The 18,541-nt window shown below is 48.0% G+C and overlaps 1 protein-coding gene across 2 annotated transcripts in view; it reads right to left on the minus strand.

Moving 5' to 3' along the window:
• The window catches only part of MAN1C1 (mannosidase alpha class 1C member 1), a 67,772-nt gene extending 51,164 nt beyond the window's left edge, over positions 1 to 16,608 (minus strand). The window contains exon 1 of one of the 2 annotated variants that reach the window (XM_075114462.1): positions 15,899 to 16,606. In XM_075114462.1, coding sequence (XP_074970563.1) covers positions 15,899 to 16,465 — 567 coding nt within the window. In that variant the 5' untranslated portion in view covers positions 16,466 to 16,606. Of the gene's footprint in view, positions 1 to 15,898 lie in introns of both variants that reach the window. The other variant, XM_075114463.1, reaches the window with a different exon arrangement.
• Between the last annotated feature and the right edge of the window lie 1,933 nt (positions 16,609 to 18,541).

Raw genomic sequence — 18,541 nt, forward strand, 5'->3', positions numbered from 1 at the left:
AGTTGGAGGAAGATTAGTTGTCATATCGGTTTCAAAATTAGGACCTGTTCTCTCCCATCTCTAACCTTCTCACTACCTCAAAATAGCCCTGTTCCAGTTTGGATTTTTAACCTGCAATATAGTGCCAGATATTTTCCCAGCTGTGTAAAAAATAATTTGCCAGATGACAAGATGCAGAGAAAAAAAAGGAACTGACTGTCAGTCTTGCAGACAGAAGAAAAAGTCTGCCTGAACACATCAGGATAAGCCATTTATATTTGGAATAATGGATTGTATTTTTTCAAATCAGACTTGCACACACTTGTACAATTCAGGATTGACTGCGGGAACGGTAATGAAATAGTACCAGGTTTACTATCTGTTCCTGTTTTTAATATTATCACACAGATATAAATATCCATGCAACACCGTGGCACAGTGTTATAAAAAGGCTACAATTTATTTCAAAACCTTTATATTAAAGCTAAGCAACTTCTCAGGCTACTTCTTTGGGACATGTCCTTAGAAATGTTTTTACGTAATAGCAAAATAATAACAAAAAAGCTGTGTGTTAACTCCAGTTGATTGAAAGGTTCCATTTAGGCAGACACTAATATCCACAGGCTTTTACTTCATGGGTTTAAAAGCCTGTAACTCGCAGAAGAGATAGTGCTTCAGCACATGAAAGACGTTACCAAGCAACCCACCGAAACGGACACCAACATTATAATCCATTCTAAAGTAATTACATTTTATAATTAAAGATTACTGTAAATCCAATAGATCCCAACAGGAACTTGAGCAAATTAGAGACACACTAGCTAACCTGCCTGTTTTATAGCATCCATGTTAGTGTCCATCTTTGAATGAAAGATTAAGTGACTCACAGAGATTTTCATTTGCTAGGCCTTCAGACAACTGATAACCATTGCTGAGTCTTACCTTGGTAGGTGTTAATGTAACATCACCTCATTTCTCTAACTTTAAATAAAGCGTCATTCTTCTTTTAACTGACGGTAAAGGGGTGACTGAAAGTAAAACCCGAGTCTGTTACTATCAGATGAAAGCCCTGGCAAAACCAAGTGGGCACAATCTCATCAACTCCAACATGATAGGTACTTCCTCTCTGCTTTCCATTCCTGACCCGTCTCATACACCTGCTGGGCACCTTCCACTACTGCGTGCCTCAGCTTACCCATCTACAATTCAGACCTCATCTTTTCCGTCTAAGAGCAGTAGACATAATAAAGAGAAATAACCAAAGTGCATTAAACAGCGCGGGACCGAGTCCACTTGGTGAATTCATGCTCGGTGTTCTCTCACCCAATGATCTTGCAGACCCAGAACCATTTTGCACAGGATGGCAGTGGCAGATTCAGGGTCAAAACTCAATGCCTGTCTACGTGCAGCTGGTGTCAGTGATGACTTAATATGGTAGCAAGAAGTGCACGTACCTGGGCGAGGTCCCTGACTCAGGAGAGTATAAATTGTTCTGCTGTAGCTGCATCAACACAGCAACGTACCTCTCAGTCAAAGAGGTGATCTGTGGGGTGAACACTGGGATTACACGCACAACCATAACGGGGCAGGAGGTTGACTAGCCTCCCAGATAAAATAAGACTGACTCCTGTTGCAAACCCACTTCCCCAAAAGCAAATTTCTGCAAATACACCCTTTGGAACGATGCCCAAAGCTCAGGAAAGTCTCAGCTCTTTGACAGCTGCCTTTGCCACTGTTCTATCCAATTTTTCCTCAAACACAACATAAACGCTCATGCTTCCACACCCAAAGCACCAGCCCAAGGACACAACTCCTCCCATGTCTCCGGCCCTTTATAACGGATTCTAAAACAAAATTTGAAACCGTGTCAGCCTACTGACTGTAAATACATCAGCTGATTGTTTAGCATTAGATGGCAGATGGATACCGTGAGTTACTTGCTACATGTTCCTTTACCTAGAAGTAAATACAACAGTAATTCATGCAACAGGTGAGCAGGGCTTTGCTTCAGATTCTTCTGGTAAATTCTTGGCAGCTTGTTTGCAAACTTGCGTGGGTATTTTTTTTGAGATCAGTTACTAGCATGGCTCACTCGCTTTTGCACAATAGCCAAAGACACAGCAGACCATTGCTCAGAAAACTGATCTCCGTCCCTGAAGCAATGGAAGAATTCTTTATGAAGTTAGAAGAAACCACCTTGAAGCAAGTTGGAATAAAAAAAAAGTTTCAACTTCTGCTTGCTGTTCCCAGACAGACAGTCCAGCTGCATGAATGAGAGTTATTCAGCTCAGATGTACAGAGCTGAATAATGGTAAGCACAATAAGAGGTAAGCACTCTCTCCCCACCACAACTGGGGAAAAAAGCAGGACTAGAAGCCTGATTTGCACTGGGGAGGAAAAAAAAAAACCACCAAAAAAACCAAACCAACCCAGCACAGAGTAGTCCAAGGTCGTTAGTGTTAGTGACAAGGACAGAAATAAAACTCAAGAGTCTTCCTGACTCACAGCCCCTGCTAGGAAAGCTGAATGGGCGAAAGAACAGCTCAAAACACAATTAAACTAACTCCTAATTAAATTCCTAATGCAACTAGATTTAACCGTGTCAAGAGGGGATAAAAAAAAAACCCAACTCCTTCAACAGGACTATCTCAGGCATTAAGACCCAGCTGGATCCAGCTGCATCTAAATCAGGAAACATGTCAGCAAGAGCAGTTGATTTTGCAGTTAGTTTCTTAATGAGATGCTAGACTGTAAGAGGACGACAATGGTTTTGAGAACAAATTTGCAAGTCTAGACCAAAGCACAGGGTGATTTAATAGAGAGACAAGAAAAGCTGTGGTCTCAGCTCCTTCACTTCCTAAAATCAAAGCTTGTGGAAAATTCTAATAGGAATAAAAGGTATTTGTGTTCTCGGCCACCTTAACGCTATCAGCTTCATATTTCCTCTGAGCCTCTATAACTGATCAAACATATGATATTCCAGAGCACGACCGAAGCCGACACTGTACAGCAAGGCCAGCAATAAAAACAATGAAGGCTTTTGCGGTCCTAAGCTTGTTACCTCTAACTGCTATTCAAGCACTTGATGCTGTGAGGTTTAGAGAACTTGCACAAAAAGGCAATCCATGATGTCCAGTTTGCAGCCGGCAGTCTTAGCCAGAGGAACCGACCCTATTAAATTTGAGGGATGATTTCTTCCATAGACGGATACTCAAAAGGTAATTTGGCATGCTGCAAAAAAAATTGGGGTCAGTGTCAAAGAGCATATCTAACTATAGCTTGTGTGATGCAGATGAAGTGTGAAGATGTTGTGCCAACAAAACATACAGAAAGCGAATAGCAAGATACAGGAAAGATTAAAAATTGAAGACAGGACACTTCAAGAAAGATGAGCTTAAAGCCATAGGAATAACTATGATCTCCCTTGTTATTACCACAGAAAAAAGGCAGAAGTAGCTCTTTGAGCAACACCTCTAAGTAAAATCAGAAAAGAAATTCAAGGTCCTTATAAAACATTGGGGTTTTTTGGGATACTGTGCAGAATTTGAACTTAGCTCTGGTTTACTGTTTCCATGCATTCAGATTTCCCACCCAAAAGAGGTTTCTTAAATAGAAATTTAAGTTGTGAGTATGTATCTGTAGCTCTTTCAAAGTAGAAGATGTCAGAATGTGTTCAAGTAACAACAGAAGACAGGAAATCAATCTCTTTTTGTAAAATATTGGAATACTAGATAAAAATATTCTAATATTAGATACTTAAAAGTATTAAAAAATACCTACGAACTACATCACACTGTTCTATACTTTACCACAATGCTAGTTTCAGGAATTATTGTATATGCTGCACTTTGGAAGTGAAAAGATACCATATATCCAAATACACATACCGGGACTTTCACGCACAAAGAGGCATATCAAGCAAATATTTTCCCCAACACTACTGCGATGTCACAAATCATTACCTTTACATTCTAATGTAATGGTTCACTTCACATGATTACTTTTGCTAACAAAGTTGCATATTAGATGTCTGTCAAACATGCCAGAACTCTTTCTACAGCCACTGCCAGGGGTTGCATGCACAAAGGATGGCAGGCGGACCCAGAAAGCAAGCAATACACTTTGTGTGCCACTATTACTTGGATTTTTCAAGTCCTTTTAACTCTAGGTTGGACAATCTGGTAATGGCTTTTCTTAGTGACTACTATTTCATTCCAGCATGTTTTGAGGAAAGTGAGTGGAAAAAAATTACTTACCTAGTAATTGTGCTTCTTCAAATGTCACCTCAGAGTCCCCCTCCTGAGTTTTGTGCCTGCAGGATAAATCATGCAGGAAACTCCCCTAGCTCCTAAGATTTTGGGCACGGTAACATACCTATAGGCTGCCTGCAGGGCTCTTATATTTCAGCTACGTCCCTTCAAGCGTGTACAGCACACGGTCTTCCTAAATCCCTAATTACACACAAAGACTATAAATTCTCCTTAAAAGTGACCAACATTCCAGATGAATGATGTACAACGATCAGTTAAACACCCAGGCCAGAATCCATCAGCTCCTCACCATAATACCCCCATGTTAAAAGGGAAGGTGGATGGAAACACAAACACTGAGCAAGATTGTTTTTCCAGACCTGCAGTATGACAAGGGAAGTAATTTTCTCCTTCCCTGAAGATACCATCTGCACAGGATTCTCATTTCTGGAGAGCCAGAGCCCAAGGGGATGCTCTAAAAGAAGCTGTAGCAATAACTAACCAAATATGGGCAGACTGCTAGGAAAATAAAAAAAAGTGTGGGGATATTTTTATTTTCTTTTTCAAGGAAAATAATAAAAATAAATTTCTCTAGAACTTATTAGGCCTGCCTGTTTGACAGCCTGCGGGACAGACGTCAAACAGATCAATTACAAAAAGAAACAAAATGGGGAAGATATGAGGCTTTGTGCTCCTAAGCCTTGGATGTGGGACCATGGCAGGAATACTCTGTGGGCATGGAAGTGAAAGACTAAACAGGGGCCAAAGCCTCTGTGCATAAATCTGCCACGGAGCCATCCTGAGGCAGGTAAATAAAGCCTTCCTCACTCAGAGCAGAAATATCCTGACAGTCACCATGAAGTATGGTTATGGAAATTATGCTGCACCAGACGGCTGGGGTTCTGTGTAAGGCTCCGAAGCCAGCAGCCCAAGTCGCACAGCTGAAGGGCTCTAGTTCAGCCAAAGAAGTATTTCCAAAGCATTTTCAGATATAAAAAGTAAAGACCACCCTCACAATCAGCCACATCCTCTTCTTTGGGAAGAAGACATTTCTCAGCCTGGGACACCACAAGATGCTTTGGAACACGCGTGACCCGGAGCTGCTAAGTCAGCGTAGAGAGCCAGGTGGATAAACTGAACCGATTCACACCATGGCTCGGGTACAATCTTGGCTAATGACGACCTGAACAGACTGAACAGGCCTTTGTTAGGCCCTTGAATCTGGAAAAGGGAATCACAGCTCTGAATAGGACCCACACTGTAAGATATGAAAGGAGTCCTTTCACATTGGAAGAAAAACTTAGCACGGTCACAGGTTCACTCAGCGGCTCAATATACACATCTCACGCTTTCCACTGCAGGACCATGAATCTGATCTGCATCTTTCCCCCCAGCACCGGCAAAGCGTGAAGTGCTTTTGACACATGGATGGCTCAAGGGCCCAAAAAGCAGTCATAAGCAGATGGGATAACTGAAAGAAGGAAAGAAAGAAAGAAAAAATGTAAATACAGGCCAAGAGTTACCCTGCATCACTCCTGTTTTGCACAGTGAGAACAGACTTAGGGGGCACAAGAAACATCTGTTTGGAAACTCTTTGTCTCAGTCGAAATGCTGGAACAGGAGAAAAGAGGGAAGTCGAGAACTGCCAGCACACCTCGTGCTTCATCTCACACTTGGATGGCTTAACAGGAGAGATCTGGGAGGATGAGTTTAGTTTAATGATTTCTTGCTGGTTCACCTGCTGCCCATCTGTCTTTGTAGTCCTTGCTCGGAGGGACAGATTGGAGCGTTGGTGTCCTCTCCCCTTTCAAGAGTTACTTGCGATTTGAACTTCTGAAGAGAGGAACAGAGCAATTCTCAAGCATTAAGTAGTCAGCAGAGATTAGCCCAATAATTTATCAAAAGGTAATAGCTAATAACAGACATCAGAAACTTGCTCACAGCCTTCCTACAGCCTCATGTCAGAGTTGTCATCTTAAAAAAGTGTTATAAAAAAATTCTTGGACCACAGTAGCAAATTTATTAGCCAGAGGCTGATAAACTCTTGGAAGAGTCCCTCAGTCAACAATAAATCATCCAAATCAGGTTGCAAATACTGGATCTTTAATAAAAATGAAGTTGGTGGAGTGGATGTTAGAACAATGTTAGAATTCAGCTGGCAGGATGAAGGGACTCGCTTTCATTTAGCCTGACCTCCCATCACAAGAGGGACCAGGGCTTGGCCCTGGCGTCATTCCAGCACTGCACTAGACGGTCATCATACACCAATGATTAATGAACTGCTGAAAGAATAAAGCAATAAAGCAATAAATAGAAAGTTGGGAGATCTGGGTAATAAACCAAAAAAAAGAACCATAAAGATTCATCAAAATTAGAGGCAGAAGGCAACTCCTAGGTCACAGACTCCACATCCCTGCCAATGTAGAAGTGGCTCCCACAGTACTTCTCTGGCCATGCTTCCTTTGAAGAGCTGAGCAACAAGCTTCCACTCTGTTCCACTTACTAAATTTCACCCTAATATTCAACTTATTTCTACTTATTTCTTTAGGTCTTTGAAATTCAGAAATGAAAGAACCAGAAGGCAGCTTTCTCCTGCTTTATCCTGCACCAGCCAAGAAGTTGCCTTTCAAAATTCAATCCTCTGAACTATTCTACTGTGCAGCCACTGATGAGAGCGGGTAGATCCACTCCCAGCAGTGACAATGTTCTGGTTGTTGGAGGGCTCACTAACACACAGAAAAACGTCTGATGGATAAGCTAATCAGATATAACTGTGATGTTTCATGACTGAGGAATCCTAACATGGTATCAGTATTGGAGGACAGCCTTCAAGAAAGCCATAACAGCATCAGAAATCAGCCAAGGACTTGTTTGGGTTCATCTAGCACAATGCTGAACTACCAACATAAATATGTCCTTCCTAGATAACTCCAGAGGAAAATGGAGGCTCAGATGGAAAAAGAGTCAGAAAATCCACATTTCCACTGGAAGCATTTTATTTGTGAGCTAGGCTAGCTAACCCAGGAAGCAGGAGGGTTTCAGGATTGATGAAATGTGATTACATTATAATTATCTTTTGTTACTTTGCAAAGTACATCGTTATGCACTTTCTTTACTGCCCAGGGAAATCATGTTAACACAATTAGAGCAAGAGCCCTGTTTTAAACACAGTTTGCTCGGACGTTACTAACATGGCTTCAATTCTCAGTACAGGCAGTCTTCAGAGCCATCTTGCTTTATAAATCAGTGGGAGTTCTGTCACTGACTTCCTCTGAAGCAAGCACCAGCTCTTAGAGACATTCTCTAGGATGTAGTGAACATATAGTTTCACTGTATATCATCATCCTGTGCAAGTGCTGTTGGCACGATGAGATTCTGTAGAATCTCTAAATCTCTTGCATTCATTATTCTTTGCAGCCTTATTCTTAGGATATCGTTCTACCCACTAATAAACTAAGAGAGAGAGAAATATAACAACAGCTCTATGGCCATGCAATGAAAGTGTTGGAGGCCAGATTAGAACTAATGAGTTCCTGGCTCCCACTCAATCACAACCATCAGAACAATTAGCTCAGATAAGCCCGAGAACTGTTTCTGCTCAGCTGTCGTCTGCCCGTCCTCCCCAGTAACTTCCAAGCTGGAAAATTTCAATCGGGTTTGACAGAGGGTAAAGCTCACAAAGAAACTAAAGTTCAGTGCAAATTGCCAGCAGACTGGAGGAGAAATGCACAGGGTGTCCCGCTAATGGTAGGACAGTGGCACAAGCTCCTGCTCTGTTCAGCCACCGCCTGCTGAGCAGCGGGTAGCTATAGCTATGGGTACCAAGCACCCAGAGCTGGATCATTGCCTCTGGCCCACACAGCCAATGGGGGACACTGGGAAGAGCAACTGGCACCACTGAGCAGGGGTGGGTGACATACAAGGAACTAGAAACAGAGGGATGGGGAAGGCCACAAATTGCATGAGGGGTATCTAAGGATGTACAGGGGTTTTAGGACACAGGATTCATTCCTAGAAAGCCAGGCTCTGTTACCTTTCTACTAAGGGAAGAAGCAAGCATTAAAAGCACACTTCCCCTTTTTGAAGACTGTCATGGTCTCTCCTTTGATTCTAGTACAACAGCAGATACACACAAGGGACTCTGCATTTCCACTGTTGAGATAATTAGATGAAAAACGGAAGCACTAAAGTCACTTCAGTTTAGTCTAACCTCCAGCCATTACTTATGCTCCAGTGTCCTCCCAGGGAATGCTGAAGTGCCTGAGAGAAAACAGTTTTGCCTCATATTAGCTTGCTGGATTAGGGATCAAAGGATTTGTGCCCATTTTACAGAGATGCATACTGGATCCATACAGCAGCATGATGAATCTGCCATCAGGAACAGAACCCAGGACCAAGTGTCCTGTTCTACTTAACAGTAGAAGCTGTCCCCCCTTTAGTAAGAGTACAAATGAGTAACATCCCTGTCCCATAAATAGAGGATGTTTATTATCCAGTCCTTCAGTGTTCCTGCTGTGCTCTCTTTCTTCCGACGGTTTGGGTCCATCATGCACAATACACTTGCATTATGCACGGATCACTGACACCACTGCCCATGACAGCTTCTCTGGAGCCCTTCCAAAATGTTGTGTCATATGATGAACTGAAGCGCCAAGGGGATACGCAGTAAAGACAGCAATCATGGGAGCGTGTTCGCTCCTTGTGCCAAATCCATTCACGGCATTCAGTGAAAAGTACTTTTTTGGGGAATGTAAATTTAGTCTCTTTCCTAAGTATAAAAATTAAAATGCTCCAAGCACAAGATTTCCTTTTCCCACCCATGAAGTGAATACTGTTTCCTGCTTTCTCCTTTTGACAGCTTCATGCCAGTTTTATATTCAAAACTAAATGCCAGACTGATCTAAGATACATTCTCCTTTCTCCCTCTCAGTCTCCCATCTAAAACCTGATTAGTTTTAAATATTGAAAAACATATTCAAAACATCAAAACAAAATGATAAACAATTAAACAAGGAAAGAATGCTACACACAAAAAAGATCTTTCTCCCATTAAGGGGTAGATTTAATAATTGATTAAAAAGTTAATCTGGAGTCTATAAATATTTTGGCTGGCAAGATGGAATCTTAACAGAGGTGACTGCCCTTTTTTTTTTGCACATATTTGCACAGCTGCATATGCAAGTCCCCAGACTGATGGCAGAACGCGGGGTGGCGGGAGCTTGGCCCACCACTGGTAGGACGCAGTGAGGCACAGCAGGCCACCTCACCCAGCGCAGCCCGCCAGCTACACGACCCCCCACTTCGACCACGGCCACATTCGGTCCTGCTCCCCGAGGGTACACAGATGTGGTTACAGCAGGATGTTACTAACAGGCTGCAGCCAGGCTCCAGCCCTGCTGCCCTAAACCCCTTGTCTTTATATCTGAGAACTTTCAGAGAGCTTATGTGTATTTACTGAAGCAATTCAGCAAGGTGTAGGTCCTTCTGCCCAATGCGCTTCTGTGTGTCCTGGAAACTCATTTCACCATGTCCAGCACGCATTTAGTCATTATCTGTAATCTGCCTGGAGAGGAACACACTCCAACAATTTTGCTGTTGTGCAAATAGTGCACTGTCCTTAAGTGGCAGTTTATAAACTAGTCTCGCACCAGATTTAGTTGTTTTGGAACAAGTGCTTTCAGTGCTAGGTTTTGTAGATAAGAACAAGTGTCTTCAAATTGCACAGTACTTCCAAATTCCAAAATGCCCTCAGCTCGAGCAATATCAGTAATAGCATGCACTAAGGTACTGCTGGCACCTCTGAGGCAAGCAGCACCGTAGCATGGATCACAGCATGTGAAGTATTTTCTATACACATGCATTATGCCAACAGAACAGATAGATTTTTAGTCAATTAACTATATATACCCTACAGCCAGAAGAGGCTGAGACAGGTTAGGTCTAAATTTTGTTTGCATGAATCCACTGGAGGCTAGTGAAGCAAAAAATACACTGTACGCACCGTTTGTGGGATTTACAGTATAGTATCCTTTTCATGGGTTCAGTAAATAAATGCATGAAAAGGAGCATGGAGCGAAGGAAAATTCCAGCAAGCCTGGAGCTAACCAGTGCTTCAACCTGCAGAGAAATTATCTCGCTGCAACAATATTTCTACCCCAGAGAAAGAATTACGATCTGATCACAATATACCTAACTGGTTTGAGATCATCATTCTAGTCCATTACAATAAGTATTTTACTGAGAACAGTTTTCTTTACCCTCAGCGTCCAAAGTAAGTCTGTTAGAAGTCACTGGATTTACATGTGACCAGCACAAAGGCTTAGATGTTTTCCACCAGTCTCAGTGAGAAAGATGCGCATGGGGAAGCGCACTGCCATCTAGAACGTGTGTGGTGCCACTCACGTACTGAAGCCACTGACAGATTACATTATTTGCTCGTAGTACTGTTCATCCCCAGATTACAGGAAGAAAAGGCATTTTCTCCAAATGGAAGAACAGAAGTTGCACAGTGTAGGGAAAGAGAGATGTCTGAAACCTTTTCACTGCTGGCTTCAGAACCGGGATGGCTCAAGAACGACCAATAAGGTGATTCACAGCATTGTACCAACAGGCCAATTGTAACTCAAACCGAGAACTGTTTTGAGCCCCGCTTTCAATAAACTGGTGATCACAATCCAGCTCCCAGTGCTTACGCACCCATGCTGAACCCCTCCCGAGAATACACACGGCTTGCCTCCAGGGAGGTGTGCAAGATAGAACGAGCCTCTGACCAGCCGCTTCTCCCACCAGGGGTCAGGGCTGTGGCACAAATTCAGGAGAACAAGCAGCACTTCCCCAGCTCTGCCCAACAACACCCACTTTTTCACTGCGGAAGGGATCACTGGTCAGGACTGTCAAAACCACACAAAGGGAACTCAGCAACCAACACCAATCAACTATCCCCAAAAGCTGAGCTCCTGATAACATTCCTGTTTCTTGCCAATTATCTTTTAGTGACAAACTGTCAAGATATTTGTGTTTAAAAGACTGATCTGCCTTAATAGGTGCCTGCTGATCTGCAGAGGGATGCGGTGTAACTGAGCACACGGACTCTGACGGCCTACTTCCCCCTGGGGTCTGATTTTCAAAAGCAAATACATCTTTAGAATTGTGTTAAAAGAGGACAGCAGACAGCAAGGTGAGGCAAATGAAGGTGGAGACAGGAAGAAAAGCCAGGATGACGAGCACTGCACTGTAAAACAAACAGGCTTCAGTGTTACTAATCTGGAGGAAATGAATGCATCTGTCAAACCCAAGGGTACAATCCCAGCAGAGGACTAAAAGCCTGCCTGAATTTGACATATTCCCTTATTTGAAAGGGACAAAGGATACCGTCAGGTTAAGGTATTAGGTATTCTCAGACATCAGGCAAGGAAACTTGCCCTTTGTACCCAAAGAGGAAAAGAAAAACCAGTAAATCTCTTTCACTGTTCACATTTTTCTCACATCTCACGACTGGAAGTAAGCTAGCGAGTTTAATTTTATTGATGGACACTTTCTGCCCTGGCTGGTTACAGTGGTTGTCCTTAAGCACTGGATGGCATTAGCAGAGTTGGTATAAAAATACTTTAGAGAAACGCTGTTCTCTTGCGCTGCTTCCCTACCTATGAGACCCATGAAGCCAACACAGCAACAGTACAGCAACAGTACAGCAACAAGCAGTCTGTTTTGCTTCATCCATCATCAGCAAAACTGTCAGCTCAGCTCCAACAGCAAAATCTTTATTACTGGTTATGATGCAAAAGGCAGAAACCACACGGTCTGATTTTCCCAGATCTGAGGCCGAGTTTGCAGTAGTGGCAGTTGGAGGGGAAATAATTTTGACTTTTCACTGAGCCAATTTGATCTGGAAATTGTTGAGAGCAAATAAATATGGAATCCCACTGTGGCATTTCTGCAGTCACTTTCCGACTACAACCCCTTTTTTTTTTTAAAAAACATCAGTGATTAGTATTTGGCGCATGTAAAAAATTAACTATTCCCTGAAGCCATGCATGACTGATCAATTACAGAACTAATATGTTTTTCAGAGGTCAGTTTAAGAGATTAATAATCCCAGGCCCTTTTAAATTTCCCAACCTGTAGCATGGGGAGATTGTTATTTGGTTTTATTGCAGTTTTCTTCAAAAGGTCAGACTGCCCACAGTACTCAGTTGCCCACAGCCACACACAGCAGGATATCCCAGGCAATTCTCCAGGTGACCGATGACCTTTTGCAATAAGCAGTCTGTGCAATACAGGTGCTCTCTTTTTTTTCCTTTTCAGGAAAACAACTGCTTATTGACTCTGGACTTGGCTTTAAAAGGTAGGTCGAACCTACAAAGTCTGCTACTCTGCTACGCTACCCACCAATACAAAGCATAATACCTGTGTGTGCACACCAGCTCAGCCCACTGCAGCACTTACTTCTTTTAACAGACTTCTACGCGCCATTTCAACTCGCTAACCCACCTCCTTTCCTTTCTGCACTACCAGGAAACAGCATTCACAGCACACAAGCCAGTGAGGTAGACATACCCCTGGCCAGACTCCTTAAATCTGCAAACAGCTCCGGTACCCCTAGTGCTGCTCAGAGCTTTCCCAAACAGCAGTGAAGCGGGAGACGCCACAGTGGAGGGTTTCACACTCTGGACAACACTATCTTTTAAGCAGAAAAAGTCTAGCAGGGCTGGATTAGTTGACACTTTCTGCACAGAACAGCCAAGAAACTAATGACACACCCTCTTCTTTGGCTGAAGCATCAAGCAGCTTAGGGCTGGGTGGGAAAGAGCAGATGCCTGCTCGGACTCCTGCTCAGATTGAAGGGTCCTACGAGAAAACAGAAAGCTCCAAGTCTCTAGGCTGGGCATCAGCCCTAGTCTTTGATCATGCACCAGTTCTTTCCCCTGGTTTTCATCAAGGCTCTGGCAGACAGATGGGGGGGGAGAAATACCAACAAATCCCATCCATGTCCATCCTCCCTGTTATATAGGTGCTGATCTGTAAGAATAGCCTAAGGGGGGGTGCGGGCATGGAACCAACCAACTTTAAGCACCAGGACAGCTTGGAACACATTTTAGCAAGCTACAGGGCTTAAAGCCCTGGAAGAAGGAGAAAAAAGCTACTTGCTGCTACTGCCCATACCACCTTAAAATGGCCAGCAAACCCTCCAACCTAAACGATCCCGTGATCCCACACCTGCCCCTGCCAGCATCTCTCACATCACATGCGGAGTATTTGCTAACCCAAATGCTGTATCATGACTTCACTTATTTCTTCTTTGTGATTTTTTTTTTACCCATCTGTTTCTTTTTCTACAGCATTTGTCCGCTAACCTCTCTTGGTTTCTTTTCCTCCCATCTTTCTGATTTGCAAAAGAAGGACACACCTTACCTCTTCCACAAGCTGTACCCCCTCCCCCCTTGTTTTGCACATTCAGTCTTGTATCTCAGAACCATATTTGTTTCTTTCTCTTTCTGAATAAATAGAAGTGCAGGCACTTTTAAAGAATAAGGGCTCTGTTTGAAGAGTAATTAGCTGTCAGCATAAAACTAGTATTTATGGATTCTCATCCTTGAAAAATCTAACTCTGCTACCCAGCACTGATTATGGCTGTTATAAACAGATGGGGATGAATCCATACAACTTGCAATAATCCTATATTTAAAAAATAATTAACTACAAATAAAGGACTGAATTCCACTAGCTTTCATAAATTTGATTTCCAATTTGATTTGTTTGTACTGAGTGGAAGCCGGATTATTCACGGGTATGTCATGCCACCCTAGCATACCTTCAAAGTGGGCGTCTGCAGCATATTCAAGCACACGCTCCACAACTCCGAGCACACGAGAGGGCCGGCTGCTGGAATATTCTGAACCCCCCGCAGCTGAGATGTGGAACGAACGGATGGCTCAATCACGCCTGGGATCATAAAAAACCCAGCACCCCTGGGCGTGTTGTGTCTGGTTGCCTGGCAGAGAAGTTGGGATTTTACCAGCGGTGCAGCCTTTGTTTTAGTGACTGACAGGGATATCAGGAGGGGAGCTTTAAAAAACTGTTTTTAAAACACAGGTTACAGCGGATGAAAGCCCTCAGTGTGTTATTCTTCGACTTCCTTCTCTGTTCAACCTGGGGCAGCATCTTTGCTGAATGCCTACACCTCTGTGAGGGAGCCAACCCAGGAAATTCATACTCCGCTTAATTAAATCTGTGCGTTTTACTTATCAGCACCTCTTATGAGGCCAAAATTCACTCCAAGTTGGTTTACCATCATAGCAAAAAATACAACAAACACAATCGAATACTACACAGAATCTATAGCTCTTGGTTAACTAGGTCACAGATTGCTCTGCAACGTTTGTGAGGCTGCCAGGCTTTTATGCACAAACTGTAGGCACCAGGCCAAATTCTCCCCTCCATTACAGCCCTGTAGCCCCATCGACGATGTTACCCCGGCTCACTGGGGTCTAAGCGAGGGCAGCCTTCGGGCTGCTGTTACCGGGTGACAAATCCTGAGCCAGCTCCACTCAGAGTAAGAGACAAAATGATTTACAGGGACAGCCATCCTCATGCCTCCTCCCTGACTTCTGCGAGGTCACATCCCGTCCCTCCATCCCCACGGACCAGAGCAAGCTTCATCATCTACCAGCTTTTGTGCAAAGCAGCCAGGTTTACACCGATACCCCAGGGAGGGAGCCTCTTGCACAACCGCAGGCACCTCCTGCCAAGCAAGTTTCTTTTTTTTCCCCTAATAACCAAGCTGAAATTTCCCTTTCCCTAATTTCAGCTCTTTAATTTCTAGTCACACCCTATCAGGCTGCCCTAACATTTCCTCTCCGGTGAGAGGTGTGTGCAGCTGCTGACAGGCATGTGCGCCCGCTGACACTTGGCATGCGCGGGGCCATGCTGCAGGACGCCCCCGTGGAAAGAGACACCCCCAATTCCTGTCACTTCCTTGGGGAAAGGAGGCAGAAAAGGGCACGAGGAGCCTGTGTGGGAAGTGAGGAGTGTGCGAGGAGAGTGGGGGCAACGAGGGGGCAATGAGGGGAGGCGAAGGCTGACTGAGGAGGGGGGTGACACGGCCCTGAGGGGAGGTGAGGGCTGACTGACTGGGGGGGGGGGGTGACACGGCCCTGAGGGGAGGTGAGGGCTGACTGACTGGGGGGTGTGGTGTGACACGGCCCTGAGGGGAGGCGAGGGCTGACTGACTGGGGGGTGTGGTGTGACACGGCCCTGAGGGGAGGCGAGGGCTGACTGACTGGGGGGTGTGGTGTGACACGGCCCTGAGGGGAGGCGAGGGCTGACTGACTGGGGGGGGTGGTGTGACACGGCCCTGAGGGGAGGCGAGGGCTGACTGACTGGGGGGGGAGGATGACACGGCCCTGAGGGGAGGCGAGGGCTGACTGAGGAGAGGGGGTGACACGGCTCTGAGGGGAGGCGAGGGCTGACTGACTGGGGGGGGTGTGACACGGCCCTGAGGGGAGGCGAGGGCTGACTGGGGGGGGGGGGGGGATGACACGGCCCTGAGGGGAGGCGAGGGCTGACTGAGGAGAGGGGGTGACACGGCCCTGAGGGGAGGCGAGGGCTGACTGAGGAGAGGGGGTGACACGGCCCTGAGGGGAGGCGAGGGCAGTGTGGGGTCTCCTCACCTCTTTAATCTTCATCCTCCGGGCACGGGTCTCGGGGTCGTCGCCGGGCCGCCTGCCCCGCACCGGGTGGCGGAGGCTCCGGCGGAACCGCTCGTAGTCGAAGCGGAACGGAACCCGCGTCTCCCGAGCGGGGGGAGCCCCGGTGGCGGGCTCGGCTCCCCGCTCGCCGCCCTGCACCTGCTGCCGGGAGCCCGGCGCGGTGTGCGCCGGCGGACCGGCCATGCGGGCGGCGGTGCGGAGCTTCTCCCGGAGGCGGCGAGGGGCGGCGGGGCTGGCGTGGCGAGGCTCGGCGGCGGCGGGGGGGCTGCGGGGCAGGTCGGTATCGCGGGTGGAGGACGAGGAGGCGGAGGAGGAGGAGGCGGAGGAAGAAGAGGAGGAGGAGGCAGTGGCCCGGCGGGGCAGGAAGAGGCGCTTGAAGCGGGAGGAATCGGGCAGGAGGAAGAGGGCCCCGAAGCACAGCGTGAGCAGGCCCGAGAGGAAGAGCAGGAACAGGAACTTCTGCGGCAGCCGCAGCCCCAGCGCCGCCGGCCAGCCCGGCATGCCCGGCAGCTTCCGCAGCACCACCATGGGGCACCGGATCGCGGCCGCCGGGCGGGATCCGCCGCCACCCCGGTGAGCGCCGCTGGCTTCTGCGGCGAAAGGCTCAGGGATGTCCCCCCGCTGCACCGGCTGGAGCGGGCGCCCTCACCGGGGACCGCCGGCGGGTGACACGTGGATGGCTCCGGACCGGGCTGAGCCGCGGGGCCCCGCCGCTGCCCGGGGTCCTTGCCCGAGAGGCTCGCAGGGCGCGGAGCGGCGGTTCACAGTCCTCCCTCCCGGCATGAAGGCGGCGGCGAGCGCATCCCGCCGGGGCCGGGCGGCGGAGCTGGGCTGCTCCCGGTGTCAGTCCCCCGGGCAGGCTCTCCGCCGGACGGCTGCTGTCGGGCTGGCTCAGGGAGCGGCGCCGAGGATGTGCGATCCCTTCTCTCTAGGCGGTGGGTTCATGCTGCAGCATTTCTGGGGAGGGGGCGGGGGGGGAAGATAAAAGCGCGTTCGTTCAACACCAAGAAGGATGCAGCTGGCGTTACAGCCTTTTTCCCGGAGGGCCTGCTGGCTCCCCAGCCGTTCCCCCCTCCTCCGGCCACACTAGCTCGTTTTCCCTCTCTCCGGACTTGCCATCAACTCTCTGCGAGCAGCTCCCAGCTCTGCACCATCCCCTACAGCTCCGGGCTCTGCTGGCGGGGCAGCCCAGGGGCCAAGAGGAGGATCCGTGCCCTGACCAGGCAGAAAAACCCCGGGAAGGGCCGGGTGTCGGGGACAGAGAGCAGAGAGACAGGGACGAGGCTGCTCCGCTCCTCACCAGGCTGCCAGGAGCTCCCTTCGCCCGCAGAGGGCTGGAGATGATGGGGCTGCAAACAAGCCATGCAGAAAGCTCGGCTCGGGCTAAGTTTCTTGAGGAAAAAAAAAATCTACTGATTTTGGATTTCGGCGAATTCCCCCTTTCTCCCAAATCTCTGCCTCGCTCTTAGAGTTATTTCTTCCCCCCAGCACCAATCTTCTCCTTATGTGAACTGGAAGAGGCAGAGCTTAACTTTCAGACCACGAAAGAAAGCAGGACCACTTTCGAAAAGCGGGATACGTTTTAAAAGACCTACCTCCGAGCCCCAAACCAGCCCCACTCCTTCGGGTAGGAACGGCGCTGTCCCCCAAACACACCGTCAAACCCGCCTGGCAGACGCTTTCCTACCCCCAGCCCTGTTTACTCACCCCTCGGACAAATCCAAGCCACTCTGGGTCCTACAGGGAGCAAAAAGTCTTCTCAGTCCTGCCCGCGCATCTCAAAAGCGAGAAGCCCTCGCTGCTGTCAGCGCTCGCAAGTGCCCGTTAAATTAAGGGGAGAAAGAGGCTGGCTGCCTGCCGGCTCTCCAGGGGACAGCTCCTCTCTCCTGCCCGCCCAAGCATCCAGGAGGGGAGCACCTAACTGCATCAAGCTACTTAGAGGCCTCTGCTTTTCACCTCCTCCCCGCCCCGCCTCCCTCCCCGCCAGAGGGGACCGGCCGGGCTGCGCTGCCCCACTGCCCGCACACCCGGCCCGCCCGCCTCCACGGCCGCTCACTGCGACAGCGCCGGCAGCCCCGCCCCTCGCCCCGCCCCTCCTCCTGCCAACGGTCATTCGGGGGAGGAGGCGGGGGCGGCGCGAGCCAATCAGCACAGCAGGTCCTGCCCGCCGTGAGGCTCTCCCCCAGGGCCGCGCTCCGCCCTCGCTCTCTATTGGCTGTCTAGTGGAGCCTGACCTCGTCCATTGGCTCTTCCAAACGCCAGGAAAGCCGGGAGACCCGCCCACTTGTTTACCACAGTTGCCCGACTCGAGCTGGGGGAGCGCTTTACCCCGCCCCTTTTCCCCCAGCCAGCTCTCCATTGGCTGCGAGGAATACCCCATCCCCGCTGCGATTGGCGGACCGGGGTCCAGAGACTTTAAATAGGGGCTGAGGGCGCGGGGCGGGCGCAGGTAGCTGTGAGGGCTCGGCGGGCGCGGGCAGGCGGCTGCGCCTCCTTCCTCTCGCCTCACCCGTTGTGAGGGCTGGATTGGCCCGCGCAGCCCCCATAACCTGCCGCCTGAGGTCTGGCGTGTGCCAGAGGGTCAAAGTCCCCAGGACGGACCTT

The sequence above is a fragment of the Phalacrocorax aristotelis genome, chromosome 20 (genome assembly GCF_949628215.1).
Source record: "Phalacrocorax aristotelis chromosome 20, bGulAri2.1, whole genome shotgun sequence".
In the NCBI taxonomy this organism is placed as follows: Eukaryota; Metazoa; Chordata; class Aves; order Suliformes; family Phalacrocoracidae; genus Phalacrocorax; species Phalacrocorax aristotelis.